At 51.7% G+C, this 24,064-nt stretch overlaps 2 protein-coding genes across 2 annotated transcripts; one reads left to right on the plus strand and one right to left on the minus strand.

Moving 5' to 3' along the window:
- Positions 1-1,871: 1,871 nt before the first annotated feature.
- TAFA3 (TAFA chemokine like family member 3) lies at positions 1,872-13,499 on the minus strand. Its single transcript, XM_003810702.6, has 6 exons — positions 13,105-13,499; positions 11,767-11,824; positions 10,052-10,167; positions 9,235-9,384; positions 8,263-8,387; positions 1,872-6,760 (listed from the first exon to the last, which is right to left on the minus strand). Exons 3-6 carry the CDS (start codon positions 10,164-10,166, stop codon positions 6,749-6,751), a joined length of 402 nt encoding a protein of 133 aa, XP_003810750.1. The 5' UTR covers position 10,167; positions 11,767-11,824; positions 13,105-13,499; the 3' UTR covers positions 1,872-6,748.
- A 3,567-nt stretch (positions 13,500-17,066) lies between these two features.
- Positions 17,067-22,411, plus strand: PPM1J (protein phosphatase, Mg2+/Mn2+ dependent 1J). Its single transcript, XM_008963061.5, has 10 exons — positions 17,067-17,429; positions 18,793-18,907; positions 19,369-19,656; positions 19,943-20,055; positions 20,345-20,429; positions 21,015-21,133; positions 21,328-21,391; positions 21,548-21,655; positions 21,788-21,939; positions 22,089-22,411. Exons 1-10 carry the CDS (start codon positions 17,104-17,106, stop codon positions 22,234-22,236), a joined length of 1,518 nt encoding a protein of 505 aa, XP_008961309.1. The 5' UTR covers positions 17,067-17,103; the 3' UTR covers positions 22,237-22,411.
- Positions 22,412-24,064: the final 1,653 nt, after the last annotated feature.

Raw genomic sequence — 24,064 nt, forward strand, 5'->3', positions numbered from 1 at the left:
CATTTTGATTTAGAATGTGGGAGGAGTTTAGTATAGTTGATAGTCAATTTTATTTTACCTGATCTTTAGGGCCTCTGTCCGAATTTTGAGATGGGAAGAGTCCCATTTAATATATGTTTGACACATGGTAGAGTTTCACTAATAGAAGCTACGGTATATCGCCAATCACCCAGCCTTGTGGTCAATCTAGCCTTTTAAAAATGGCTGGAATCCACTTCCTCTAGACCAGACTGAAGGGGAGTTTGTACCCTCATGTATGGTTTGAAAGGTAGTTGCTTGGTCCTCCTTATGCCCAGTCTACATATCTATTTTAAATAGAGCGTTTAGAGCCATATGAGCCCAGTAGCTGCTGTGCCCATGCACATGCCCAGACTCACGCTTGATGACAAATCACAAGTCCCAGGAAATCAGAAACCATCTTAGCTGCTCACATTGTGGGGAAGAGGGAAGTGAGCCCTCCTCTGTTCTGGAGTCCATCTCAGCCATAGCAGGAGGAGTGGGAATGTGCAGTTGTGTGCTGGGTTGTGTGCTGCCAGTGTGCCCTGGGCTGGCACCTGTCTTGATGAGTCAGTCTCTGTGCTAAACTGGTTTTTATGTATTGTGAATGTTGTCCTTGCTTGTAGGCATGGAGATACTCAAATCCACAGACACACAGAAACACCAGCAGCAAGTCCGGTCTCGGTGGCTCACGCCTGTAATCCCAGCACTTTGGGAGGCCTAGACGGGCGGATCAAGAGGTCAGGAGATCGAGACCATCCTGGCTAACATGGTGAAACCCCGTCTCTACTAAAAATACAAAAAAAAAATTAGCCGGGCGCGGTGGTGGGCGCCTGTAGTCCCAGCTACTCGGGAGGCTGAGGCAGGAGAATGGCATGAACCCAGGAGGCGGAGCTTGCAGTGAGCTGAGATCGCGCCACTGCACTCCAGCCTGGGCAACAGAGTGAGACTCCGTCTCAAAAAAAAAAAAAAAAAAAAAGAAACACCAGCAGCATACATGCATACACAATTACATCTTCACACATGGGTGCACATGCAGTTATTTTCCTTAAGCTTAAAAGCAGAAGTTACATGAACCTGGAAAATATGAACTGAACTGATCTAGGGTGTGACAACATATTAGGGAAGCATCTGTCCTGAAGTCTTTCTCTTGGCTTCTTAGTCTTTACGTCTTCATTTCTTTGCTTGTTAGATATCACAGGTGGCACTGGAAGGGATTAAAGCAGGCAGAGGCACAGCCTCAAATATATATATGTATATATATATCCCTAAACTCAGGAAAACAATGCAGAGTCATCATTTCCAGATTGCAAAAGTATGTTGAGAAAGATTCAACTAAAACACTAAGGCATCAGTTGGCAAAATTTTTGTACAAAGGCTCAGATAATGGGCTGGGCGTGGTGGCTCATGCCTGTAATCCCAGCACTTTGGGAGGCCAAGGCAGGTGGATCACCTGAGGTCAGGAGTTCGAGACCAGCCTGACCAATATGATGAAACCCCATCTCTACTAAAAATACAAAAATTAGCCAGGTGTAGTAGTGTGTACCTGTAATCCCTGCTACTTGGGAGGCTGAGACAGGAGAATCGCTTGAACCCGGGAGGCGGAGGTTGCAGTGAGCCAAGATTGCACCACTGCACTCCAGCCTGGGCAACAAGAGCAAAACTCTGTCTCAAAAACAAAAAACAAAGGATTAGATAAATATTTTAGACTTTGTGATCCATATGGGCTCTTCAAAATGACTCAACTCTGCTGTTTAGTATAAAAATAGTCATAGACAGGAAGACACAAATAAGCATAGTTAAGTTCCAATAAAACTTTATTTACAAAAAGGCAGCAGGCCAGATTTAGCCCATGGGCTTTAGTATGCAGCCTGAAGAGCCCAGAAGCCATCCAAGTGGCTTCGCTCATCTCTCTAAGGTTAACAGGGGCTCCATTCTGTCTCCTTGAGAAAGGATAAAAATCAATTGTTTTGGATGTGGCATCAGTTCTGTTCTTATTATTTTGTGCTGTGCATTGTGTTCTTCTGAATGAGTGATCTCAATCCCTCTTTTTTGTTCCTCCTGCCCTCCTTCTGTGTATATATCTCTCTATGTTTCCCATTCTTCATTCTGTTCCCTTGCACTCGCAAGGTTGATTGACTTTAGAATGGGACACTTTCACATTCATCCTTGTTAAAATCCCAGCTTCTTTTCAGGTTCCTCATCTAAACTTGATGTGTAGTAGTAGAAAGAACACCGTCTGGATCACTGGACAGGACACATCGACAGCTTACTATGTGACAAATCACCTAGCCTCTCTGAGCCTCCCTTTTCTGTCAAATGAGGGAGTTGGCTAACTGGTCTCTAAAATCCCTTGCAAGCTGGGTGTGGTGCCTCACACCTGTAATCGCAGCACTTTGGGAGGCTGAGGCAGGAGGATTGCTCGAGGCTGGACGTTCAAGACAAGACCAGTCTGGGCAACATAGGAAGACCCTGTCTCTATTCTACAAAAAAAAAAAAAAAAAAAAGGGTGTGGCAGCACATGCCATTAGTGCCAGCCACTCAGGAAGCTGAGGTGAGAGGATTGCTTGAGCCCAAGAGGCCAAGGCTGCAGTAAGCCATGATTATGCCACTGTACTCCAGCCTGGGCAACAGAGGGAGACACTGTCTCAAAAAAAAAAAGAAAGAAAGAAAGAAAGAAAACATTAAAATCCCTTCTAGCTGTAAGCTTGTGATTTTAGGAAGTTGCAGCCTCAATCCAGGCAACTGTCTGGGGCCATTAATTAGGATGTCACTCATAGACCTTAATGAAACTGCTAGGATGCCAACAGAAATTAGCCACATGATCTCCTGTGGTTGGTAACCTTCCTAAGGCCTTCACAGCTGAGGACAGTGTGGGTACCAGCTAACTTCAGGGACTGAGATTCCAATCCAGTAAGGGGAGAAGAGGAAGATAAATGACTCCAGGAACCCTATGTTCCAGGAAAATTAATTTGCATTTTTAAACTGTAGCTAAAAAATGCACATAAATATTGATTCAGTTGGAAACAAGACCCTAGGATGCTATTGTGGGGGAGGTGGGACACTTTCCCTTCTCCATCAGACCCTCCTATGTAGGGGTCTTCTGGCTGTATAAAAGATACCCCTCAAGGCCCACCAAAAAAAATATACGAAAAGGTAAGGAGGAAATGAAGGCTTGAGGAGTTAAAAAAAATGAATTAGGAGTTAGCAAATTCCAGCATGTGTCAAAGGAAAGAGGTCTTCTCTGTAGCAGGGATGAGGGAGGTCAGGGAAGGTTGCAGAACCCAGACTTTGGCTGAGGCAGAGGCTGGCAGTGGTTGGCAACTCAGGAGAGAGTTTGTATAGCATGATCCCTGCTCTCAGGCTCAATCCCCAGCTCAGAGCCCACCAGCTTGTGGATGCAGCAGATGGGCAGGGGGCTCGAGCCCTCTCCCTCCTTCCTGGACACAGTCTTGAGGGTGCAGAATGACTGGAGAAAAGCCCCTATTCTGGCCTCCAGGAGAACAGGCTGTTATTGTCTGACTCTGCTAAAGCTGTCTCATTTGTAGCCTAAATAATTCACTCACCACTCTCAAGAAGCATTAGGAGAAAAACAAAACCTGACCCAGCCCTCATGCTCAGGTTCCCATTGCACAGAAGTCAGGCAAGGAGGCTGGGAGGCAGTCCCACACTGCAGAGATGGCCTGCCTTCAAAAGTTCATCAGATTGGCATCCTTCTGAAACAGACCCAGATTCTGTTTCTATACAGCTAAGACTTGAGCTATTAATAAGACTAGTTTTTGTATATTAAAGATATTTTAAAACAAAATGAAACAAACAAACAAACAAACAAAAAATCAACAATAAAAACAAAGAGTATGCAACAGAGACTGTATGTGAGCTGCCAAGCTTGAAATATTTACTATCTGGCCTTTTCCAGAAAAAGTTTGCCAATCCCTTAATCCATCCCCACCCTCCATCCTCCAACCTTAAAGGAGGTAATGACAATCTTCTTTTTTTTTTTCCTGTCTAGCCATTATTTTATTTTATTTATTTATTTATTTATTTATTTATTTTAGTATTTATTGATCATTCTTGGGTGTTTCTCGGAGAGGGGGATGTGGCAGGGTCATAGGATAATAGTGGAGAGAAGGTCAGCAGATAAACATGTGTACAAAGGTCTCTGGTTTTCCTAGGCAGAGGTCCCTGCGGCCTTCCTTCTGCAGTGTTTGTGTCCCTGGGTACTTAAGATTAGGGAGTTGTGATGCCTCTTAAAAGAGCATGCTGCCTTCAAGCATCTGTTTAACAAAGCACATCTTGCACCGCCCTTAATCCATTTAACCCTGAGTTGACACAGCACATGTTTCAGAGAGCACAGGGTTAGGGGTAAGGTTATAGATTAACAGCATCCCAAGGCAGAAGAATTTTACTTAGTACAGAACAAAATGGAGTCTCCTATGTCTACTTCTTTCTACACAGACACAGTAACAATCTGACCTCTCTTTCTTTTCCCAACATTTCCCCCTTTTCTTTTCGACAAAACCGCCATCGTCATCATGGCCTGTTCTCGATGGTCACTGTCTCTTCGGAGCTGTTGGGTACACCTGCAGAAAGGCTGTCACTTCACACTTGGAAGATTGCACAGCGGCCAGGCAGAGGCGCTCCTCACTTTCTAGATGGGGTGGCGGCCGGGCAGAGGCTGTAATCTTAGCACTTTGGGAGGCCAAGGCAGGCGGCTGGGAGGTGGAGGTTGTAGCGAGCCGAGATCACGCCACTGCACTCCAGCCTGGGCAACATTGAGCATTGAGTGAGCGAGACTCCGTATGCAATCCCAGCACCTCAGGAGGCCGAGGTGGGCAGATCACTCGAGGTCAGGAGCTGGAGACTAGCCCGGTCAACACGGCGAAACCCCGTCTCCACCAAAAATACAAAAACCAGTCAGGTGTGGCAGCGCGTGCCTGCAATCCCAGGCACTCGGCAGGCCAATCATGGGAGTCCGAGGCAGGGAGGTTGCAGCGAGCTGAGATCATGGCAGGAGAGGGAAAAGGGAAGAGGGGAGAGGGGAGAAGGGGAGAGGGGACGATCTTTGACCAACTTCCTGACTACCCCACCCCATGAGCCCACCATCGGCAGAGATTCTGAGTTGTGAGTTCTGATATTTACAGTCTAGTAAGAAGCTGGCACCATTGTTCACCCCATTGTCAAAAACAAGAAAATAAACTGGAGTAGGGCAAGAAAAGGGGAATATCAGTCTTGGTTCTACTGAGCAGGGAGGGAGGGAGAAGCTGAGACTCAGCCACAAACTATCATCTGATTCGTCTTTCTGAGGGTCAGAATTCGGCATCGTCCAGGTGGGTCTCTACTGACACCCCCCTCCCTAAGGCCTTGGTGATCTCAACGCCCACAGTCTCAGAGGCTGCAATTCTCTTACTGATGAGATATCTAAGTAGCCCATGCCTCTGAGTCCCTGAAGCCTATGTGTCATCCCTGAGCCATCTACTGTCAGCCTGACTGCACTGACCTTTAATTCTAAACAGAGGCTCTAGCCTTCCACCCCTGCTGCCCAGCAGGGGCCTTTGAAAAGAGAAGACTCTAACCAGTTCTACATCCCACCCAGAATTTCTCCTGGAGCCAGACCTTCTGAGAATCATAGCCCAAAGACCCCAGAAGAGATGGGTCAGAGTGGGCAATGGAGATGCCAGCTGAGCCCCAGCTGTAACTGGGTTGAGTGACCTCTGGGTGTCATAAGGCCTGCTTGAAATTTGGAGGATGAGAGTAGAGTGGAGACCAGATGGTCCCACATCCTGGTGTGTGGATATTCTGGATTATTTCAGACAGGAGAACGGTGACCTTAGTAAAAGTCTCTGCTCTAGCATCTCCCGAGAAAAATGTTGCTGCTGTCCAGCCTGTACTTTGCTGGTTCCAGTAACTTGACATAAAATTAACATGGGAGGCCTACGTTGGAATCCTATTATTCAGGCTAGTGGAAAGTCATCAGTCTTAGAGGTCTGGGAGCCCAGGCTATGAGATCTTGGGCAAACTGCCTCACCTCTCTGGAGCTGCTTCCTCATCTGTTAAAATAAGCAAACAAACAAAAACCTGAGGTGCTTGGATGGAGATGATTTTAAAGTCCTGTCCATCCCATACCCAATGAATGGCCCATACCTGTGCCAAAGATTTGGGAAGTTATTTGGCTTTATTTTTACTTTCCTTCTGCAAGTCAATCCAATCCCATCCAAATGAGATACTGCTGGTCTGGCATAAGGGGAGAGTGTTTTCCTGCAACATGTTAACAGCTTGCTGGGGATTCAGAACTGATGCGAAAGAGGGAGGTGGTGGGTGCTGAATGTGACCTCTTGTTTCTATGCCCTGTGGCCACAGGGTATCTGAAGAACTGTGGGAATCTCATTCCCAAACCCCCATCATGCCGTAGCATGTGGCCCAGAAGCCACAGTCTGGTATCAAGTACTTTAACCTAAATTATCTAAATTGTCTGTCATCAACTCTCCAATTCAACTGGACATTCCTTAAGGGCAGGAATTGTGTGTTGACCTTCATGTCTCCAGAAAAGCCCAGCTCCACATTAGGTATGTGATTGTAGATCCATCCATATCTGCTGAGCAGCTTAACTGAAATGCCCCGGAAAGACTGATGCTGCATTTGACATGAGGCATGTAAGTGAATCCCCATCTTTCCTGGCTGATAACTGGATACCATTCTTCAGTTCACGGCTCAGTCAAGCCTTTCTTGTCCAGGCCGTGACCCCCAAGAGCTATCGTGTGACCTGGTGAAGAAACGATAGGGTAAGGTTAGAGAAGGGAACGCCTATTCCATTCCAGCATGCCAGAGACTACCCAGAATATGCAGGTCACTTAGAGGACATTGCTGCCAATCCTCTCACCCTAAAGCAGGCCGGAATGGGAAAGCATGGCCTGGTGACCCATGCAAACATACGTCAGACAAGCCTCCCCACTGTTTGCTTCAGAGTAGCTACCCAAATTGCAAGCACTTCCTTACAGGCCACAAACCCAAACCTATAACATGGTGACAAATGTCACAAGCTCTGTAGTGGGTCTCATTCTCTTCTGATCTTAAATATACTCAGAATGGCTGCCCCTCATCCCTGCCTCCGGATAGAGAGAGGATGCTCTACTTTAGAGCCAAACTTTTTCTTGCTGTAGCTCCTTTTGTTGTGTGCTCTGTGAAAATGGTTGCTCTCTTCAGAAGCCAAAGGCTGCCTTTCCTTCTCTATTTTTTTTCTTTTTTTCTTTTTTTGAGACGGAGTCTCACTCTGTCGCCCAGGCTGGAGTGCAGTGGCATGATCTCTGCTTACCACAACTTCTGCCTCCTAGGTTCAAGCAATTCTCCTGCCTCAGCCTCCCAAGTAGCTGGGATTACAGGCGTGTGCCATTATGCCCAGCTAATTTTTGTATTTTTAGTAGAGACAGGTTTTCACCATGTTGGCCAGGTTGGTCTTGAACTCCTGACCTCTTGATTCACCCACCTCTGCCTCCCAAAGTGCTGGGATTACAGGCGTGAGCCACCGCACCCAGCCCTCCTTCTCTATTTTCTTATGTGTCTGCTTGTTTGCTGTGTGTGGTGGGAGGGAAGGAAAGCCAAAGGCAGAACCCTGGCTTGCCCCGCAGTGTCACTCTTCTGTACCAATGGTGACGGCAGAGCAATGCAGCTGATTAGCCATGACACACATGGAGCTGCTAACGAGTTTGATAAAAAATTTAATTACCCCTTGTTCTGTGGGGCAGGCAGCAAACCATGAAAATAATAATCCTCTTGGGTGCTGTGACAGTAGACAGAGAAATCTGACTAGAGGAGGGTAGGTATGAACTGTAGGGAGTCAACAATAGTGGGAATGGGGTGGGGGTGGGGGATGGTCACGGCAGAGGTGAGTGGCAGAGTGACTACTGTACCTGGAGCTCAGGTAGAAGTAGCAATTCCTCCCTCAATTATCTGATAATTTTTCCCATTCTCGACTATGTTTTTATAGGCCTGATATTTTCTGGAGGCAAACTAATTCCAGGCAGACAGGAGGAAACCAGGGTATATGGACATCAAGAATCTTCCCAGGACACACTGGATTTCAAGTCCTGACCCCTCTAACTCCAGTCCCCAGTGAGAACAGACCTGAGAGGACTGTCTGTGAATTTCATGGTTCATGATCTCACCTTGGGACACTGACATCCTAGACCTCCAAGGCTCCTGTGCCCCCTTTTCTGCCCTTGGTAGAGAGGGAAGGGGAGGGTGGGATGAGGTGCCCACCCAGGGTACCTTGGTGGTTTTGACTTTGTGTCCACTGCTGCAGCTCCATCCCGACAGGTCCGGGAGCACCTTACACTCCTCCCCCGGCAGGCAGGGCTCCATCTGACACCACCATCTCTGCAGGACGATGGAGGCTGTGGGAGCAGGAGGCGGAGTGCAGCTCTAGGGTCTCTACGAGCACAGTGGGCAGCCAAGAGAAGGTCTGCGAATGAGGTGCACGTTTCCACACACCCCTGGCCTTGAGCCATGCATTTCCCTTGTCTTTCCCCTACTCCAGGCTGCCCAGAGAGGCAGTACTCAGGCTGAGGCCTGGGGATGTAACCCTCTCAACTCTAATCCCACCGATCCCTGCATCTCCCCAGACAGTGATGGGTGAAGGCAGGCAAAAATGTCTCTAAGGTGACCATGTCACTAGCATCGATGCACAACCAGTATACTCCCTCTGTGGTGTGTGAGCAAGGGTGTGAGTCGTCTGGAGGGGTCTACAGACCAGGAGTGCATAGCTGGCATAGCTGGTATGCGCGTGACACAGTGGGCATGTGTATGGGGTGCCAAATGAGTGTTAGGGTAATGAGTGTGGGTGTGAAGGATCACACGTGTCCACATAGGGAAGTGTGAGAGAAGGGCTGAGAAGGAGAGGAGAGTACGCGGAGACAGCCAGGGGAAGGAGCAGCAGGGGAAGGAGCTGGAGGAAGTGTGTGGGGAGAGGAGTGGGGCTGTGTGAGGGAACGCTCCTGTGTGTGCAACAGGCAGAGGGCACGTGAGTGTGGGAGGCTGTGCGCATAACAAGAGCTTTTCTCATCTATGACACAGGGATGGCCACGTCTGCCCTCTTCTCCCAGAGGGGGCCCCACCATTTGAGACTGCTCATGAAAGCCCTGAGACGGGTATGAAATTGTATCCCCAGCAGATGGCGAGGCCTGAACAGGCCTCCTTATGGCTCTGCTCAGGGCCCTGCCCGGGTCCTGGCCTCTCACTCACCGTCCACGCAGGAGGGCTTTGCCCGCGTGGTGCCGGCCACCTGGCCAGAAAAACAGGAGCATTTCACCGTCTGGGAGCGCTCCTCGATGCGGTTCCGGTTGCAGCAGCGGTGAGCCGCAATCACCTCGCAGGTGCCCTGCTGCACAAGCACTGAGGGGAGCCGCCCAGGATCAGACGCCCAACACGCCCGACCCCGCTCCCTCCCGCCCACCCGGGCTGGCCTCCAGCCCCTCCTCCCTGCTGCAGAGAGGGCTATGGAAGAGACTGCCAGTGGCAGGGGAGGAGGGAGTGGATGAAATCTTCCCGCCGCTTCACAGAGCTCCTAGTCTTCCTCCCTCCCCTGTGAGGCCTGTGCTCTTCACCCTTTGGCAGAGCACGGCCCCTGGGCAGAAGACAGAGTCCCGCACCAGCCCCGCCTCCCCAGCTTCCTCAGGGTGAGGGCAAGGGCCCCAGGGCTTACAATGCGTGGGGAGGATCATCCGCTTACACAGGCTTTAGCCATCCCAGAAGGAAAACCACAGAATTAGGCCAGGAGGCTAGAGATAAGCCCTCACCCGAGGGCCTCTCTCACTAAAGAACACCTTCCAGCCTGGAAGGAGAGGTGAGCAAAGGGTCTGCCCAGACCTTCTCTGGGGCGGGACAGCTGGGGTGGGCAGAGATTCCTGGGTAAAGAGCAGAGGAGGAGCCGGAACCCCTAGAATCTCTGGATTTTACTCTGCCTGGGAGACCTGCCTGCTATGGAACACGGTGGAGTGGTGTCCAGCTCCCCAGGTGTCCTGGGAAACTCCCTCCCCGGGCCCTGCCACCTCCTCCAAACCTGTGGCAGTGGGAGGCTGCAAGGCAGCCAAGGTCAGGTGGGTCCACAGCCAGGCCAGGCACAGTGCCAGCAGCCAGCCGCCCGTGCTCCAGTTCCGCGCGACCCTCTCACTCATCCTGCGGAAAGAAGCACACATTCTGCTCAGCTCCAGGCAGAAGCTCCCCTGTGCACCTGGGCACCTTCTCTGTGCCACACACTCTGGGAGGCACAAAGATGGGGAGGAGGCACACCTTGTCCCCAGGCATCTTTCGACCTGGCACAGAGTCATGCAGGCAGTAGTGAGTGCTGCAGGAAGAAAAGGAGAGCCTTTGGAGGAGACAACATTTAAGAGGCATCTTGGAGGATGAACTAGCTATGGGCCCATGGAGGGTCGTGACATGGGAGGGACAATAATACTGACTCCTACTCTTTGAGTGCTTGGTTCCAGCACTTCACATGCACACTCTTGAATTCTTCACAACTGTCCTACAAAGCAACATTATTATTACCCGTTTTACAGATGAGAAAACCAAAGCTCAAAAAGCTAGGACATAACCTAAACAACCATCAGTAAAAGACTGGCTGAATACATCGTAAAGAGTCTGTACAAATGCAGTCCCATCCAGATAGCTGTAAAAAAACCAATGGGGAATTGCTTTATGTCCTGACACATGCAGTGATCTCCAGTGATAATCCACTGTTAAGGGGGAAAAAAAGCAAAGTGTAGAATGGTGTGTATACGATGTGTATAAGGCAGGCCAGGAGTGGTGGTTCATGCCTCTAATTCCAGCACTTTGGGAGGCCAAGGCAGGAGGATCACTTGAGGCCAGAAGTTCGAGACCAGCCTAGGCAACATAGCAAGAACCCATCTCTACAAAAAATTAAAAAATTAGTCAGGCATGGTGGTGCACACCTATAGTCCCAGCTACTCCAGAGGCTGAGGTGAGAGGATCAGGAGTTTGAGGCTGCAGTGATCTATGACTGTGCTACTGCACTCCAGCCTGGGCAACAGAGTGAGACCCTAGCTCAAAAATAAATAAAATAAAATGTGTATAAAGGAAGGATTATCTATGTTGCTCAGATATGCATAAACTAGCTTTGAAAAATATATTTGAAAACTAGTAATATTGTTTGCCATCCAAAAGGGAAACTGGTTGATTGGGAGATGGAGGTAGAAGAGAGACGTTTTTCTCCTGATTTATTTCTTGCTTTTTGAGCTGCCAACCACGGGAATGCAGTAGCACTTCAATTTAAACAGAATTTAAATTTAAAAAGGAAGAGATGAAACCGAGGCTAACAGAAGTCAAATGACTTGCCCAAGGCCAGGCAGCATGTGGGTGGAAGAGTTCAGAGTCTAGAAGCCTGCCCTCTGCCCACTGCACCACCTTGCCTCTGTTCTCTTCCCCTTTCCTTTTCCTCTTTCATCGTTGATGTTTTGGGCCTCCCAAAGCTACCCTGAAGGGTAGGCTGGAAATGGAGGGAATCCTAAGGAAGCAAGAGGCACAGAGTAGCTAGGAGCTGCCCAGCCATAGAAGGGAGCAGGAGAAGTCCCAGGATGCAGCAAGGCCAAAAGCTCAGGGGTGAGTCTGGACCACTGCTGGGCCCCCACAAGTGCCAGTGCAGCTTTGGGAATACCAGAGGCCAAACCAACTGCTAGGACCCAGTTGCTCCTCAGATAGGGTACTTGATCTCTGTCCACCCCCGCTACTCCCCATCTTCAATGTCTCCTCACTTACCTTTTTGGGGATCTTTCAGTTTCTGTCTGTTCATCTGCTGTCCTCAGACTCACTCCACCTGGACAAGTAGGAAAGATTCATAGGGGGTTGCAAAGGATAGAGGGAGCCGATGGCTCTGCAGGGGGTGAAGGAGAACCTGGGAGAGGGCAAGGGGGTGGGCTGGGCACTGAAGTTCAGCCCAATTCTGAAGCTGTTCTCAGGTGCCAGGGCAGGGACAGTCTCTTCTGGCCTGGGAATCTGGAGGGGCCCTTGCAGACTCTGGGATCACACAGGGTGGTGAGCCTGAGAAGGGTGGCCTGAGGGAGTTTCTCTATCCCAAGAGTGAAGCAGGGTGATGGTAGGGAGGGGTCTAAGAATCACAGCTGTCATCTCTCTGGCCTTGGGAAGGAGCTGAGGGTCAAGGAAGGAGCAGAACCTGACAGATTCCTGCTGGAAGAGGCACGTGGGAAAGATACCTGAGGCCCTGATCCTCTTTGCTTCCACCTCCTACCCACTATGGCACCTGCTTCCTGGACTCACATGGAGCTGGCTTGGCTTAGCAGCCCTTGCCCCCATTCCCACACCAGAGGGCTAGAATGGGGACACTCCAGGTCCCTGAGCCTTTGAAGGCCACAGCCTCCAATAGCTTTCCATTTCTCCCTAAGAACCTCTCTTCCCTCACCTCTCTAAAGGGAGGCAGAACTGAAACATATAGGATGGTGGGGCCCCGGAAGGACAGAGACCCCTGAGTCCTAGCTCCTAGGAGCGAGAGCATAAGGGGAATCTGGAGGAACACAGAGGAAGAGGTGCCAGTTCCCAGGGGATGGGTGTGCTCCCTGAGCTGAGCTTCCCACTCTTCTAGATGTGCCTCTTTCCTGAGTAGAGATCTCTTCTCCCTGCCCTCCAGGAACCCTCCTTTTGACCATCACAAATGCAGCTTTGTCTTCTCTCAGGTGATCCTATTTCACTCTGAGCTGCAACATCCTCCAATCCAACTCAGGCATCTCTCCTAGGAACCCCAAGGCCCAAAAGACCTTGGTGGGGTGGGGAGCAGAGGGGTGGGGGTGTTCATTTGGGCTCTCATCCCTGGCATTCTATTCCCTCCCTCCCTGAAACAGCTGGACATAGAAGCTTCTGGGATGTGTTTTTCGACTTCCATGCTCCTGCCTCAATTTCCTAGCCTATTTTTCCTAAATCCCAATCCAGGGGTTTAGTGAGGCTGAGTTAGCAGCCTGCATTACAAGGGTTTGAGGATGTGAACCACAAGAATCTTCAACCTTTCTTCACCTTCTCTCCCCACAAACCCCCCTAACGCCTACTCATTCCTCCACATTCTGAGCCCCCACACCTGGGACCTACCTGGTCCACGGTGGTGCCCACTGGTTCGATCTGCTGCCCTGAAGTCTTCCTTGCCACTGAGCCAGGGACCAGCACTCCGAAAGACAGACTTTGGGAGGGAGTGGCCAGCTTGGGTGCTGTCTAGTCCGGAGCCCTGTCCCCTTCACCAAGTTGCTGCGCCCCCGGGACAGCGGGGTTCTGGTCAGGTTGGCATCATCCGCAGGGCGGGCCGGGCTCTGGGCACAGGGGAGCTCTGGGCCCGGCCCCGCCAGCTCTGCAGAACTCAGCCGGGTTTTTTCCAAGGTTCCTGCCGGCAGGCCGGGGAGCGCGCAGCCGCCGCCGCAACCGCCGCCTCGCCCCGGGCTACCCCCGCTCCTCCAGCCCCGCGTGGGCGCCGCCGCCTCCTTCGGGACAGTGCCAGGCGCTCGGCTGAACGGATGGGCACAGCCGAGACGCAGCGGCCCCTGGCGGCCGAGGGCAAGAGGAAGGGAGAGAGGACATCCGGCCCCCGCAGGTTCAGTGAGGATGGACACCTCCGTGGTGGCAACTCAGAGGAGGTCCCTCAAAACCCTGAAGGTCTTGTGGCCCCCAGTGCCCTGGCTCAGGGGAGGTGGAGGTGCTGGGGGGAAAGGAGCTGGGAGTGACGAGTGATTGACTAGACCCTCAGGGTTTTTGAGCTTTGAAGATTGCAGAACTGCATTGTCCAATACGGTAGCCACTAGTGGCATGTTGATATTTAAATTTAAATCTAAATTAATTAAACAAAACTTAAAATTCAGTTCCTCATTAGTAGGCACCATATTTCAAATGCTCAATAGCCACACGAAGATAGGGACTGCTGTATTGGACAGAGCAGATGTAGAACATTCCCGTCAGTGCACAAAGTTCTGTTCAGCAGCACTCTTCTAGAATGATATTTAGGAGGGAATAGTAAATATTCCTTCCTCTCCCAGGAGTGGTGCTCTCAGGGGCTGGGAGGGCTAGAGGAAGTATGAGGGTGTGGGCATTAGGCAGGAGGACAGTAGTAGGCTACGAATGGTCCCTATGGAAGTTAAGTGTGAATACCAACATGGGAACCAAATTCTGAGACCTAGTTTCTTGTTTCTCTTTCTTTCTTCCTTCCTTCCTTCTCTTTCTTTCATTCTTTTTCTTTTCTTTTTTATTTATTTATTTTTTGGGGACAGGATCTCATCACTCTGTCACCCAGATCTTGGTTCATTGTAATCTCCACCTCCTGGGATCAAATGATCCTCCCATGTCAGCCACCTGAGTAGCTGGGACTATAGGGGTAGTCTGTAGTGCACTACCAAGCCAGGGTTAATTTTCTGTATTTTTTGTAGAGACAGGGTTTTGCTATGTTGCCCAAGCTGGTCTTGAACTCCTGGACTCAACTGATCCATCCACCATGGCCTCTCAAAGTGCTGGGATTACAGGTGTGAGCCGCCACTCCTGGCCTGAGACCCAGTTTCTTTATCAGAAAAATTGTAATGTAATTAATTGCAACTGAATAATTCTTTACAGAGATCTGTTTTGGATGCGAATGTATTAGACAAATGAGAGGAAGTGGTGTTCTGTGAATTTGAAGGGACTTTCCTCTTAGTTTAAGAGGCCTTTGGGTTTAGGGTGATGTGAAGGGGAGAGACAAGGCAGAAGATGACCAGTTCTGGGCCCTGAGCCACCACTGTGGCCTGAGATAAAGGGGCCTGTCTTGAGGCTGTCCAGTCCCCCTCCTTGGCTCAAGCTTCACACTCCCCCAGCAGGGCCAGCCACTAAGCAGAGTCTCACTCTTCACAGAGAAAAACATCCCACAAGTCTGCTTCTTCATACCCCACCCCCTTTTCTCTCTCACTTTCCGCTGCCTCAGGGATGAGTAGAGGTGATGACCTCACCAGGTTCTGGGGCAGTCTGAGGATGGAGGAGGCATAATGGTGCCAGGAATAGGAGGTGAGAGGTTCAGGGAGGAGGAGCCTTAGGATTAGGCCATGGCTGGGGGCTGTTCTGGAGCCCCAGGGAGCTGTTATCCTCCCTGCTGATCATCTGGTGCTGGGGCTGGGGGGGGTCTCTTGGCTTAGCTTTGCGGACAGCTTGCAGCCACACCATGGTGGGTGCTAGAAAGGGCAGGGAATAGGGAGCTGGGTGACACGAAGAAGTGGTAAGTAAACTGTCCCAGAAACACTGAATAATAAAAACAACCAGGAGTTATATTTGTTTCTTCAGTTGCTGGCTTGCTGCTGCTGTTATTTATCTGAGAGTTGGTTCCAGTTTTTCTCAAATAGCAGGGGAAAACCTATAGAAGCAGCCTGTTCTTTGTCCCCGTCTTCTTTTGCTGCTCTATTTGCCTTGGGGTCTGTTTTTTTTCTCTCCTGTGACTTCTTTTCCTCTGTCTCTCTCTGCCTAAAGCTCAGGTGTAACAAAGCAGGCATAGTAAGTCTACCAAACTGAATGACCACTGTGGGATCTTTATTTGGAAGCTGCCAAGAAAGTCATCCCTTCTGGGGACACAGTTTAGCCTGGGGAACAAAGTGGTATGTGGTCAGGAAGCACCTGGCCGACAGAGCCCAGAAAAGTTCCAGCCGTGAACTGGGTGCCGTAGTCCCTGATGGCTACCTCCAACTTGCTTGAGGGCCACAACGGCCTTGTCCCCATTTGAGATGTGTAGATGGGTGGTGTCTGTGGATACCTAGCGATCAACTTTCTGATAGGAGGTTTAGAGACAGAGCTCTTGTGGTATCAGGTCAGTACCACCCTCTCCCAGAGGGGAGAAGTTAGGAAGAACGGGCAGCCAACCAGGCATTGGGCTCTGTCCTGGTCCTCCAGTGAGTGAGCTTTTACTCTTCTTAGGCAAGGGCTTAGCCTGGCCTCTGTCTCCCCCTGGCGGTAGACACAGAACTTGCTCAGCATTCCCGGACTGCTCTCAGCCCTGGCCCTAAGAGAAGGATGGGAGGGGAGGAACCCCCACTCCTCTCTCTGCCATTGATCTCCTTTCTAGCCCTTCCTCCCTGATCCGGAGAAGTAAGCTTGGTTCTTAAGACAGAGCAGGTTTGAATGTCAGGAGGCCGACATAGGTGTGAATCTTTCACTTGACCGTGTGACCTCTTGGGGCAAGTCACGGTAAAATGACAGGAAGCGTCCAGTCCTGCCTCATCCGTGAAACTGATAGAAAAAAAACCATCTTGAAGGATTGGTGTGCAGTATAAATAACCTAATACTGTATGGAACGTGCTTTGTAAACGGTCTAGTATGCAGTACTTCTTCAATAAATAGTATTTGTTATGTTGTTATTGTCCTATTAATAGCTTGTCCTGCTGTGGTCAGGGAAGGTCTACATTGTGGGAAAGACCTGGGTTCTGAGAGAGAAAGGAGGGTGGGAGTAGCAACCGCTCTACCAGATCTAGAGGTGGTCTTCATGGGGAACAGCGCATCAGGAGCCCAGGAATCTACCCCGGCTCCTGATTCCGGGGTGGTCGGCTGCAGCCTGCGTCATTAATCCCGCAACCCCACCCGGTACCAGCTCGCCCGCTCTCGCTCCAGCAGCCCCATCCAGAGGTGGTGTCACACCTGGCGCCTCATACCCAGCGGCTCCCAAGCGCCTGTTTTGCTCTGAGGTCATTAGCTCCATGGCTCTCTGGGCTGGCTGGCCACACCGAACCGGGAGCGAGGAGACCGCACCCCCTTGTCCCTCAGCCCCCGTCACAATGGAGACATTCTAGCTGTGTCTAATCTAGCGCACGGCTGAAATAAGGTTTCCTTCTCTCCGCCCCCTTCCCACAGCAACAGAACCTACCCCTAAGAAACGGAGGCGAGGCCAAGCCGGAATGGGGCGGGGCAGAGGCCGGGGGCCCGTGGGCCGGTTCCTGGGGTGGCCCAGAGCAAGGGCAAGTTTCGCCCGGGACCCGCCCAGCTGGCCGGGAGCCAGTAGCAGGGAAGGGCCGGCTGGCGCGAGCACCGCCCACGCGGAGCCCTGGGGGCGGGGCCTGGGCGGGGGCGGGGCCGCGGCCGAGGGCGGGGCAGGGAGGCAGCATGCTAAACCGGGTGCGCTCGGCCGTGGCGCACCTGGTGAGCTCCGGGGGCGCTCCGCCTCCGCGCCCCAAATCCCCGGACCTGCCCAACGCCGCCTCGGCGCCGCCCGCCGCCGCTCCAGAAGCGCCCAGGAGCCCTCCCGCGAAGGCTGGGAGCGGGAGCGCGACGCCCGCGAAGGCTGTTGAGGCTCGAGCGAGCTTCTCCAGACCGACCTTTCTGCAGCTGAGCCCCGGGGGGCTGCGACGCGCCGATGACCACGCGGGCCGGGCTGTGCAAAGCCCCCCGGACACGGGCCGCCGCCTGCCCTGGAGCACAGGCTACGCCGAGTGAGCGCCCCCTGGGGCACCCAAACCAGGATGGGGCTCCCACCCCTCTCCCCAGCTCCGCATCCCCGGCGCTAGGACGCGTTCCCCACGCCGCGTCCGGGCCAGGAGCTCCCTTTTCCGTGGACCTTTGCTATCCTCTGGTCTTCGGGCCGCACACCCTCCCAACGCACTTTCCAGTGGGGCGCAGCCTGTGTCACCTTCTTCAGGTCCTTCCCGCTCATTGACTGCCCTCGCCCACGCCGCCTCAGGACCCTGTTCTGCCCCAGAGCCCGGAGGGCGGAGAGCCCCGCGAAGGATGAGTTGGCCAGTTCCCAGTCGCGGCCCGGCAGCTTAAAGGCTAAGGGAAAAGGGGTTTCACGAAGGAGCGGGGTTCTTTTTAATAGGGGACATAGCGGTTGGGAAGACTCGCTCACCCGCTTCCCGGCTCCAGCGCCCCAGTTCCCTGTCCCTCTTACCGTAGTTCCCCTCCCCCTCCACACCCAGAAATAGCCCGCGACACCAGGAGGCCGCCAGCTTCCCCAGGAGCGGGGAGGGGGACGCCCGGGGTAGAGGAGGGTCCCATTTAGATGCCCTTCAGCCTGCCAACTCGTGCTGGCCTGGCAAAGAAGCGGACCCCCTGCCCGGAGCGGCCGGCTGGCCCCCGGGCTGTGTGTATTTTAAATGCATCTGCCGGGAACGCAGAGCACCGAGGGAGATGGGGGCGCTCAGTTCGCTGAGGAAGGTGGCTGGTGGCCCATGGACCCACCACCACCTCCCTTAGCCTCCTGTGTGGGAGGAGTTTATGGGTATGTGGCTCCTGCCCAGTCCAGGTGGGCTTTCACTTCTACTCTATTTCAATTCCTCTTTCCCGATCTGGGCTGGAGAACTTCCTCATTGTTAAGGCAGCAGAAACTTTCGCTGGATGGTTTTAGGATAAGGGTGGGTGTGCCCATGAGGATGAGGTGCTGGGGACAAGGCACTGGGAGAGTTGATAGTGGTTGAGGGTGGGATGTAGGGTCTAGCTAGCAGGGAAGTAAAACTTCTGCTACCATCTAGCCCCTCCCCCAGAAGCACCACTAGGAATGCCTTTTTCTTTTTTCTTTTTTTTTGCCAGGGATGGAGGAAGTGAGGCAGGCAGGGGACATAGCGGTTGGCCAGAAGCTCCTGCTGGCCTTTCTGTGAAGTGGTAGGGCTGGCCACCCAAACAGTACTCCTTACACCTTGCCAGCCCTCCCTTCTCCTCCTCCCTCTGGCCTGGATCCCAGGTGGCTGTGACCTTTCTCAGCTTGGCCAGCGGGCGCAGGAGATGGTGTGTGTCTAAGGTGGGGGTTATTCCAGGACCTGGTCTGGTGTCCAACCTGATGTGGTCATTCTGGCCTGGCAGGGTCATCAATGCTGGCAAGAGTCGGCACAATGAGGACCAGGCTTGCTGTGAAGTGGTGTATGTGGAAGGTCGGAGGAGTGTTACAGGAGTACCTAGGGAGCCTAGCCGAGGCCAGGTAAGACCCATCCCCTTTCCCAGAGACACAGTGACACCTCTCCCCAGGGACTCAGGCCTCTGGTTTTAAATCTGAGCCATGCGGAAGACCTGATGAACTCACTGGCTATCTACCTTCTGGCACAGAACCTTTACCTGGTATTCATCAGTTAGATTCTACCATGTAAGCATGAATGTTACTTTCCCACCTAAAATGTAGAGGCTCACATATTTATGGATGATTTAATTGCCAGTGCTGAGTTTTGGATCTGTTACCCTCTGAGTTTGGGTTTTTGAGCCTTTCTTTTCTCTTGACACATACGAAGCCTTATGTGAATAAACCTAATTTGCCTTCAGTAGCAAACACTGACCTCTCAGATGTTTGTATGGATGCCCAGAGTCTTGTTATTCACCTTGCATAACACACACACACACACACACACACAAACAAACAAAACTCACCTCCAACTTTTCCTCCACCAGGGACTCTGCTTCTACTACTGGGGCCTATTTGATGGGCATGCAGGGGGCGGAGCTGCTGAAATGGCCTCACGGCTCCTGCATCGCCATATCCGAGAGCAGCTAAAGGACCTGGTAGAGATACTTCAGGACCCTTCGCCACCACCCCTCTGCCTCCCAACCACTCCGGGGACCCCAGATTCCTCCGATCCCTCTCACTTGCTTGGCCCTCAGTCCTGCTGGTCTTCACAGAAGGAAGTGACCCACGAGAGCCTGGTAGTGGGGGCCATTGAGAATGCTTTCCAGCTCATGGTGAGTGGGTGACCTGGGCCAAGGGCCTGCTGGGCAACCACTCTGGCCAACTCTGTGTGGAAGCCAGAGGGGGTTACCCTGAGAACCCACAACACCTTTGAGAGCCTGAGCAGAGCTTGGTTCAGAGGGGAGGGAGAAGGGGCAGTTACACCCCAGTCTTCCCTCCTGTCTTCCAGTGTAGCCTGGCTGGGCCAATTGATTTCTACAGGTGGAGGGGGTAGGGGGAGGGTGACTGTGTGCTGGAACCTCTCCTTCTACCCACCTCTGACCCTTCCTTATGTGGCAGGATGAGCAGATGGCCCGGGAGCGGCGTGGCCACCAAGTGGAGGGGGGCTGCTGTGCACTGGTTGTGATCTACCTGCTAGGCAAGGTGTACGTGGCCAATGCAGGCGATAGCAGGTATGAGGGAGGGGGCTCCAAGGTGGCGACAGAGGGCCACACTCTCTGAGTTGGGGGAATACAGGAGAGTAAGGTGGAAGGGGTTAAAAATCAAGATTGGAGGGAGTCAAGAGGGGTGACAGACATAAGGAGTGGCCTGAAATATCCATTGGGTGGGGTCAGGGGCAGATATGGGGGTCTGGGTAAGAGATCTGAAAGGTCATTATGGAGAGGGCCTGGTCTTTCTGGAATTTTTCATGAGTGGGTCTGAAGAGAACCAGGTCCCAATTCCTTTTCTTTCTTTGGGCAGGGCCATCATTGTCCGGAATGGTGAAATCATTCCAATGTCCCGGGAGTTTACCCCGGAGACTGAGCGCCAGCGTCTTCAGCTGCTTGTAAGTAGGAACCAAATTCCCTACCCCCATTCTTTGTCGGGTCTTGTGCCTCCCTGCACCCATGGCCCTGAGAACTCTCACACCCCCACCACAGGCACAGAAAGCACCTTACTGGGAAGGCCACCGTGTGGACTATGGAGTGCGGGGCTGAGCCGGTGGGAGGTTGCAGCAGGGAGGCTGCAGCACTGGGCTGGTCCAGTGCTCCCACTGTGGCCCCAGCTGAGGCAGGAAGTAGAGACTGAGGTGGGGGAAGGGAACAGCAAAGGCCCCTGAAAGGCAGTCCGGCTTAGTGCCTAAACGCATGTGGCTGTGGAGCTGGAAGCCCGGGATGCATCCTGGTCTGAGTGCTTTGCTAATTGTGTGACCGGAGCAGTTCCCTCCCTTAACCTCTCTGTGCATCAATAGTTCCTGCCTTAAGGGCTGTTGTGAGGAGTAAATGAGTTAATATTTGCTAATATTAGAATAACGTGTGGCACATGGTAAACTCTATTTAAGGGTCTGCTGTAGTTAACGTCATCTGTGTACCACCGTGTGCTGTGAGCATAATGCCCCCTGGCTCTCTGTTCTGATCATCCCCAACTCCAGGGCTTCCTGAAACCAGAGCTGCTAGGCAGTGAATTCACCCACCTTGAGTTCCCCCGCAGAGTTCTGCCCAAGGAGCTGGGGCAGAGGATGTTGTACCGGGACCAGAACATGACCGGCTGGTAACACTTCCCTCAGAGCTGGGGCCCGTTCCCATGGCAACACAACCAGTCCCTCGCCCGCAGCAAGGTGGAAGCTGGAGGCTGGGAGTTGGGAGGATGAGGCCCTTCTAAGGGGTTTGTGTGAGGGTATGCAGCTCCTAGGGGAGAGGGGCTTTGATGCCTGGGTGATGCCTCCTCTACTCCCCCCTCCCCAGGGCCTACAAAAAGATCGAGCTGGAGGATCTCAGGTTTCCTCTGGTCTGTGGGGAGGGCAAAAAGGTAAACTCCATGGTAGAGGTGGGAGAGGGCAGGAGGACCTATCACAACTTGTCTAGGGAGGTGGAGGTTCTACCTGAGGGTAGGGGTGGAAGGGATCTTTGGTTTCAGAGAATCTAGCAGAGGACTATAGTGGCACTCCCTCCTCATTTCTTTCAGGCTCGGGTGATGGCCACCATTGGGGTGACCCGAGGCTTGGGAGACCACAACCTTAAGGTCTGCAGTTCCACCCTGCCCATCAAGCCCTTTCTCTCCTGCTTCCCTGAGGTGAGCCCCTTAAACCACACCTTGCCTTCTCTGGGAGTCTCAGGCCAGCTTTCATCTGCAGTCCCTTTATCTCCAAGCTCCCTGTCCAGCAAACCCCACACCTCAATCCTCTCTGCCCTTTTCTCACACCAGGTACGAGTGTATGACCTGACACAATATGAGCACTGCCCAGATGATGTGCTAGTCCTGGGAACAGATGGCCTGTGGGATGTCACTACTGACTGTGAGGTAGCTGCCACTGTGGACAGGGTGCTGTCGGCCTATGAGCCTAATGACCACAGCAGGTAGGGGCTGCATGGCATGGTGGTAAGGGGATGGCATTGGTGAAAGAAGGGTCAAAGGGAAGCAATGCTTGGGACCCCACATGTGGGCCTGTGTATCTGTCTTCCCACATACATGTTGGTACATGAATGTGCATGTGTGCTCCTGGCAGGTATACAGCTCTGGCCCAAGCTCTGGTCCTGGGGGCCCGGGGTACCCCCCGAGACCGTGGCTGGCGTCTCCCCAACAACAAGCTGGGTTCCGGGGATGACATCTCTGTCTTCGTCATCCCCCTGGGAGGGCCAGGCAGTTACTCCTGAGGGGCTGAACACCATCCCTCCCACTAGCCTCTCCATACTTACTCCTCTCACAGCCCAAATTCTGAAGTTGTCTCCCTGACCCTTCTTTAGTGGCAACTTAACTGAAGAAGGGATGTCCGCTATATCCAAAATTACAGCTATTGGCAAATAAATGAGATGGATAAAGGTGTGTGTCTTTATTTGCTTTGACTAGAAACTGAAAGATAAGAAGAAAGCTCTGTGGGGTGGTGGAAAGAGCACCAGAACAGTTCTAGAAATGTGGTGTCCCCCAGGTTCTTTATTCCACCCCCACTCTTCCCACTCCACGCATTTGCTGTGTCATCGTCCACTTCTGTGGCTTCACCCATCTGCCCAGACCCTTCCTGAGCTTTAGACCCACACATACCAGTCATCTCCCGAATGTCTCCTGGATAGCCTGCTGGCACTTCAATTCAAATACCTCAAACTAAATTCACGACTGCCCTCCATAGCATGTTCCTTCTCCTGATATATCCCCTCAATGGGCACCAGCTCTGCTGCTCCAGTTAGAAATCTTGGAGTTGGTCACCCTTGGCTTTCATTTCTTTCTCATCAAGGTAATTGATCACTAAGTATTGTTGACTATAGACCTTTAAAAGTATTTCTCTACTTATCTCCATCTCTCCCCGCCTTCAGTCACCACCACCTTTTACTATATTGGCCTCCTAAATTTAGTGGCTCCTTATTGCGCCTAGAACAAAATCAACACTCAACTCCTGTGCATGGCATATAAGGACCTTCATGATCCAGCCACTGCTTCCTTCTCCAGCCTCATTTTTTACCACCACCACCAACTTCCTGGGGTTTGCATAACTGTGGGCTTTTAGTAGCTCCAACTTATTCAAAATCTACTGCTGGACACGGTGGTTCACGCCTGTAATCCCAACACTTTGGGAGGCAGAGGTGAGAGGACTGCTAAGCCCAGGAGTTTAAGACCACCCTGGGCAATAGTGAGACCCCATCTCTACAAAAAAATAAAAAATTAGCTGAATGTAGTGGTGAGTGCCTGTGGGAAGAAGTTAAGCATCCAAGGAAATTAAGAGTATTGCTTATAGTAGAAAAGAATAAAGATCTGAAATCAGTGATCTGTTTCCACCTTAAGAGGCTAGAAAAAGAACAGCAAATTAAACCCAAAGTAAGTTAAGGGAAGCAAAAATAAAGATGAGCAAAATAATTAGAAAAGGCCCCTCACCAGCCTGGGCAATATAGCAAGACCTCATCTGTACAAAAAATACAAAAATTAGGTGTGATGGTACACGCCTGTAGTCTCAGCTGCTGGGGAAGCTGAAGTGGGAAAATCATTGGAGCCTGGAAAGTTGAGGCTGCAGTGAGCTGAGATATTGCCACTGCACACTTAGGCAACAGAGACCTTGTCTCAAAAAAAAATTAAAATTAAAAAAATCTACACATCACCTTATCTTGAGAACTTCACCTGTTGTTCAGGACTGGGTATCGCACAGCCCACACATGCCCACACTACAGCAATGACCTCCGGTATTGTAACTGTCTACATTAGGAGTCAGTAGGGAGTAGGAATTAAGAACAGGGGCTCTAGAGTTCAGCTGTTTGGGTTCTAGTGTCAGACCCAGCACTAGCTCTGTAACCTCTCTGAACCTCAATTTGCTTCTCAGTAAAATGGAGATAGCTACCTCATGGGATTCTTGTAGTTAATGTATGTGGACCCAGGTCCATGTAATATGGATTCAATAAATGTTAGCTATCTTGAAATTGCATTCCTCATTTAGACTCTAAGTTGTTTGAAGGCAGAAATGGATCTTCTGAACATAGCTCTCAGTTCACCCTCAAGAAA

The sequence above is a fragment of the Pan paniscus genome, chromosome 1 (genome assembly GCF_029289425.2).
Source record: "Pan paniscus chromosome 1, NHGRI_mPanPan1-v2.0_pri, whole genome shotgun sequence".
NCBI classification, from domain to species: Eukaryota; Metazoa; Chordata; class Mammalia; order Primates; family Hominidae; genus Pan; species Pan paniscus.